Genomic DNA, 6,085 nt, shown 5'->3' on the forward strand with positions numbered 1-6,085 from the left:
GGTTCAATCGCAATGACTCACTTATTAACAGTGACTTGCTGACACCTACTGGCCGTTTTAATTTCACATTTAAAGTATTCTTTTTTCTTATAATTTCAAATGAGTATTCAACATTTTATGTCTTGTATATCAAAACATTATTTCCGCATTTATAAATGCAGGTTAAATGCATTCATGTCCTGCACTAAACAGTGTGTAAATACATCTAAATGCCACTTCAGTTCAGATAAAGCTTCTGCGTTTCCTCTGCATTGCAAAGACGAATTTTGTTGATACTGATTTAATTTGCCTGGTAACAGCCCAAATATCTTATTATTCTAAATAACTGATTCCTTTAATTAAAAACAACTAGTTTGAGATTTATAGGCCTATCCCATTTTTGCCTCCCTCCCACTGTTAAAATGTAACTAAGTAATTTTTACTCTGAGTAAATTTTAAATGAGCTACTTTTTACTTTTACTTGAGTAGATTTCTAGACTGGTACTTTTACTTGTACTTAAGTAAAATTTAATGTAATGGTACTTTTACTTGAGTAGAATATTTTCCTACTCTTTCCACCTCTGCTTATAAGTGTGAATTTAGGGAATCAATACAAATTTTTTTTTTTTACTTTCTACTTCTTTCTATTTTTTAAACATAAAATATAATTTATTATTACTGTCTTCTGACTTTGGGGTGAAATATGGCCCAAAATTGGTCTTGACGCATAATATTCACCCATTTATGCAACCCTTATATATGTTGGAATAAATTATGTAGGCTATTCTTAAAATTAATTTTTACATGTCAGCAATACATGAGGTCATATGAAAGGGTTAAAGGGTTGACATCATTTGCTAAATGCATTTTGAAATCACACAATCATTAACATGCAAAGTTGCCTAGCAAACACTTGCTGTTTCATCTGTCAGACACAACTCGTGTGCTGATTGTGTGTGTGTTGTGTGTTTGTTGAGTTAATGATGGTATGACTGCATTTCCTCACACACTTGGACTCCAGTCACATCAACCACAGGACAGTGATGTGATCTCATAGATCTTGCTTTATTTGTTTGCCCTTATATAGCAATGATCTATTCTGAGACCAGGTAACTTGCACTTGTACGTGAGAAATACTGAGGAGCTAGTGCAAATGTCTTCTATTGACGCTTGCGGTGTCAAAACACACGAGGATCCACCCTCTCCCTGAAAGAGTTTCTTTGTGTTGTGTCTCTCATGCTCACTTTCTGTCTGTGTGTCTCAGGGCTGGACGACAGTCTCCAGCAGTATGTTCCTAACTTCGAGAGAGAGAAGATCAGTGGAGAGCAGCTTCTGAAGATTTCCCATCAGGATCTGGAGGAGCTGACGATGACCCGCGTCGGCCATCAGGAGCTGATTCTGGAGGCTGTGGATCTGCTCTGCGCATTGGTCAGTACTTCAGCTCACTCAGATGCACTTTTCCCGCCACGCATCCAATCAGATTTCTTAAAGAAAACTTGTCCAATCAGATTTACCTCCATCAGGAAGTACAGTGGGTACGGAAAGTATTCAGACCCCCTTAAATTTTTCACTCTTTGTTATATTGCAGCCATTTGCTAAAATCATTTAAGTTAATTTTTTTTCCTCATTAATGTACACACAGCACCCCATATTGACAGAAAAACACAGAATTGTTGACATTTTTGCAAATTTATTAAAAAAGAAAAACTGAAAAATGCTCAAAGGGGGTCTGAATACTTTCCGTACCCACTGTATATGTAGGTGCTGACCTTTGCTCTCCTTTCTTAAAGCATTTAGCATTAGCAATATTTAGGATGTGTACTGTGCACAGTATGTAGATTTTCTGTATTCATAAAAAAAAAATCAGATGACCTACTGAAGATTTGGCCTAAAATTGCCAAATTATGCAGTATATTTGCAACACTGTGTAGAATACTACAGTAGAGTATATCCTACAATGCAATGCACTCAATCTTGAATTTGCATTTCCAGCGTGGCAACTCTTTCTTTACTCATTATTTGATTGCACTGCCAAATGTTATGGCATTTTACACAAAATTAAATAAAAAATGGCAATATAATCGAAATAATTCAAGATGACTGTACACCACTCACATGAAATATGATGAGATCATGTGACTACAATGGAGCATTCTACAAATGCAAATGATTGTTGTAGAAAAATGCATCTTTTTTATTTATTATTTTAAGGGCTCGACAATAAGGAGTGCGCGGTGGCCAGCGTGAAAGATGTTCGGGACAGTGGACGGATTTGTCACTTGCATATATATATATACTGTATATGCTATCCATAAGTAAAACTGCATACTATTCACAGTAGCCTATATATGTGATGCACAACAGTGTTCTCTGCTACAGAATGTTTGAATCTGATACAGAATCTGATCACCTAGTAAAGGATTTGGTAAGAGTCATTTGTTTGTGAAGTGGACTAAAGTGGTTGTGCTGTGATTGTAGCCAGCAATGCAGGAAACATTGCTACAGAAATAGTAAGAGTATATGGCAGTGTGCTGTAGTGGTCATAGCCAAGCACTTTATTAAGTCATACTGTATGCCTCTAAAATGTCATTTTGGTGTCAATCAGGCCACATAAAGCTGTTATCATGCTAAGAACTGTTTGGACACAAGTGTCTTAACATTCTGTCATAAATGCCCTTATCTAACACTGGAAGAGCGTGAGCTCGGTTATAGGTGGAGACTGCCGTGAACAGGAAAGCAGAGATTTCCCAGGCATTCCGATCAGCTGTTTTCGCTCACTTCCTTCCCAAGGTTTCTTCTCAACTTCCCCCGCTCTTTTTTTCCCATTCAGACAGTATTAATGACCACAAAGTGCACCTAAAACACATGGGGGAATAGAGGAACGCTCTGCCTGTATAAACCCGTGTGTGTTTTTGTGTGCAGTTAGCAAACCCAAAGTTGTAGACAGTGCTGATTTTTATCGCAGAAGCTGTGCTAGCTGCCACTCTGTCCCAGCATTGTGGTGGATGTGAATAGGGAGGGTCAGTTGGAACAAACAGTGTCCACTGTGTCCATTCAGAGTCTATTCTGTGTTAGGACGGGAGATTGACAGAGGGCCTTATAATAGGAGACTGCACCCTAAAGAGACACTTTCTGTTTTGTTGCCATTTCTCTGTGTAATTTGTTTGTACGTGAAATGGTACTTTTCGAAAGGAAGCTTATACGATGTGTAACAACGTCAAATGTGTCTTAAAGGGATAGTTCACTCATAAATGAAAGTTATCTCTTTACTTACTCAACCTCATGAAGTTCCAAACCTGGAGTACAAACAGACATTAGGCAAAATGAGCCATATGGACACATATACATAGACAAATTACAGATAAATCTAAAAATCTCAAATATTGATAAGTATATGACATGTGTCCATAAGATTCATTTTGCCTTTTGATTCGTTCCCCTTTTTTTGGAGGGGGGATTAAATTAATATATTATTAATATAATAATAATAATATTTAATTTAATACATTAAATCTAACTTGAAAAAATAAATAACGGTTAAAATCTTTACTAATAACTAATCTTCAGCAAATCTCACAATATCCATTATTGTACATATTACACTGTACAGTATAGGGATATGCCGGTATCAAATTTTCATGTTGCGATTAATTGCTAATGCTTTTATTACGGTACTTAATGTGATGCATATTTGTAAGTAATACATCAATGAAACGGGTAAGATTTACACACTCAATTCAGTTAGTTAAAAATATAGATTATTGAGATATAGAGATAGAAAGAAATTGGATTTAATAATGTTAAATATATAAACCTTGTTATTTTGTTTTTAAAATACATTCAGCTAATTAGTACTATTGCAGAAATTGCCAGTTTTTTTACCCGTTTCATTTATGTGTGACTGACAAATATGCTTCACATTTTATATTAATTAGTTTATGTAAAATCTGTGAAGTATGGATGAATATTTTATATGCAATTTAAATACTTTTTTGTTTGTGTTTTCATTTGTTTAGACTAAATTGTATAAAATTAGTATTAGTAATATTACTAATATCATTGTATGTTGTTTGACAGCACGTGGTCATCATCATATGCAAGAAGTAAGAAATTCATACAGGTTTGGAACATGTAAGCGTGCAAATGACAACAATGAGTGAACTAACCCTTTATATCCGTCCATAATTGTACAAAAATTGTACAAAAGGTGTGTTTCTTTGAAAGAACACGCCTGCAGCAAACAGTAAACGGAAGCTATGAGGTTTGATGTCGGAGCTCTACCTGTCAGACCGGGTGGCTGCTCACAAGGATGTTGTTGAGAAAAGATTTACCTCAGTCGTTTTCCGTTTGTTTTTAAGCGTCACCTATTCTAGGCAGCACTGAGCGGAGAACCACAGAGGAGCTGTAGCATGAAGGCTGGAATAGACAATGCGGTGTTGAATTTGTGAGAGGTCCGCTCTAGCACTCGTGGGTAGAATGTTCTGGAAGATATCTCCTGAAGAGCAGGAAACAGATGTGACCCACCCACCTGTCAGAGAGCCCCCCGCCCAACGCTCGCACACACACAAACTCATACAGACAAACACACCGTAACCAGCGCAGGAAAACATGTCACGCCATTGTTCCAGTAGTTTCCGCCCAGCCTCATCTTAACCCTGTGTATCTGTTCGGTCTCTGGTTATTTTTAAAATCGCTTCATGAGTGTTAGGGGACGTGCTAAACTCCCCAACTCTCTGTGGCTCAGCGGTAAAGTACCATAGTTTCGTACAATATAAGACAGACCTAAAAATGTCTCATCTGGAATCCATTACATGTCCATTGATAGAAGAGTCTGAGCAATTTCAAACTCTTGACAGAAGATAGAAGAGTCTAATGGACTATTGATAGAACAGACTGAACAGTTGGGACCTGGGATCTTGTTTTGACTCCTGCACAATTGCGAATTTTTATTTGTGACCCTGGAGCACAAAACCAGTCATAAGTAGCACAAGTATATTTGTAGCAATAGCCAACAATACATTGAATGGGTCAAAATTATCGATTTTTCTTCATTAGGATATTAAGTAAAGATCATGTTCCATGAAGATATTTTGTAAATTTCCAAACGTAAATATATCAAAACTTAATTTTTGATTAGTAATATGTATGGCTAAGGACTTCATTTGGACAACTTTAAAGACGATTTTCTCAATATTTAGATTTTTTTTTGCACCCTCAGATTACAGATTTTCAAATTTTGTCCAAATATTGTGCTATCCTAACAAACCATACATCAATAGAAAGCTTATTTATTCAGCTTTCAGATGATGTACAGATCTTAATTTAAAAAAACTGACCCTTATGACTGGTTTTGTGTCACATTTTGCTATTGCGATTTAATATTTCTCCTGGTTTTACCTACAGGTGCATCTCAATAAATTAGAATGTCGTGGAAAAGTTAATTTATTTCAGTAATTCAACTCAAATTATGAAACTTGTGTATTAAATAAATTCAATGCACACAGACTGAAGTAGCTTAAGTCTTTGGTTCTTTTAATTGTGATGATTTTGGCTCACATTTAACAAAAACCCACCAACTCACTATCTCAACAAATTAGAATACTCCATAAGACCAATAAAAAAAAATTTTTTTAGTGAATTGTTGGCCTTCTGGAAAGTATGTTAATTTACTGTACATGTACTCAATACTTGGTAGTTTCCACGACATTCTAATTTATTGAGATGCACCTGTATATGTGACTTCGCGACTGCGACTTAATATCACAACTGAGACTATTGATATATTCAATACTGTTTTACATGTCAGAATTGTGATTTACTTTATTTCGTTCGACTTTGTTGCTAACAATTGCAAGTTTATCTTACATTGTAACACTGTAGAGCTCCCTGAAAAACTATGCGCAAGTGCACCGAGGGCAAAAGCTGCTTTAAACGCAAAGGATGCTCACACCAAATGTTGATTTAATTTAGTTAATAGAAGTTAATTGATAAAGAAAATCTATTTATGACATTATTTTTGACAGCATCCTCAGTTTACAGCATGTGTGCCTAAAACTTTGAACAGTACTGTAGCTTTGCAGGTAGGTCTCTTGAAGCATCTTGGAGA

At 35.9% G+C, this 6,085-nt stretch overlaps 1 protein-coding gene across 1 annotated transcript in view; it reads left to right on the top strand.

Annotated features, from left to right (window-relative positions):
• Positions 1-6,085, top strand: part of cnksr3 (cnksr family member 3) — a 38,727-nt gene that overhangs the window by 12,024 nt on the left and 20,618 nt on the right. Inside the window, exons 2-3 of the mRNA XM_016562592.1 lie at positions 1,244-1,407; positions 4,057-4,082. Coding sequence (XP_016418078.1) covers positions 1,244-1,407; positions 4,057-4,082 — 190 coding nt within the window. The remainder of the gene's footprint in view (positions 1-1,243; positions 1,408-4,056; positions 4,083-6,085) is intronic.

The sequence above is a fragment of the Sinocyclocheilus rhinocerous genome, unplaced genomic scaffold (genome assembly GCF_001515625.1).
Source record: "Sinocyclocheilus rhinocerous isolate Xijiao unplaced genomic scaffold, SAMN03320098_v1.1 scaffold769, whole genome shotgun sequence".
NCBI lineage: Eukaryota > Metazoa > Chordata > Actinopteri > Cypriniformes > Cyprinidae > Sinocyclocheilus > Sinocyclocheilus rhinocerous.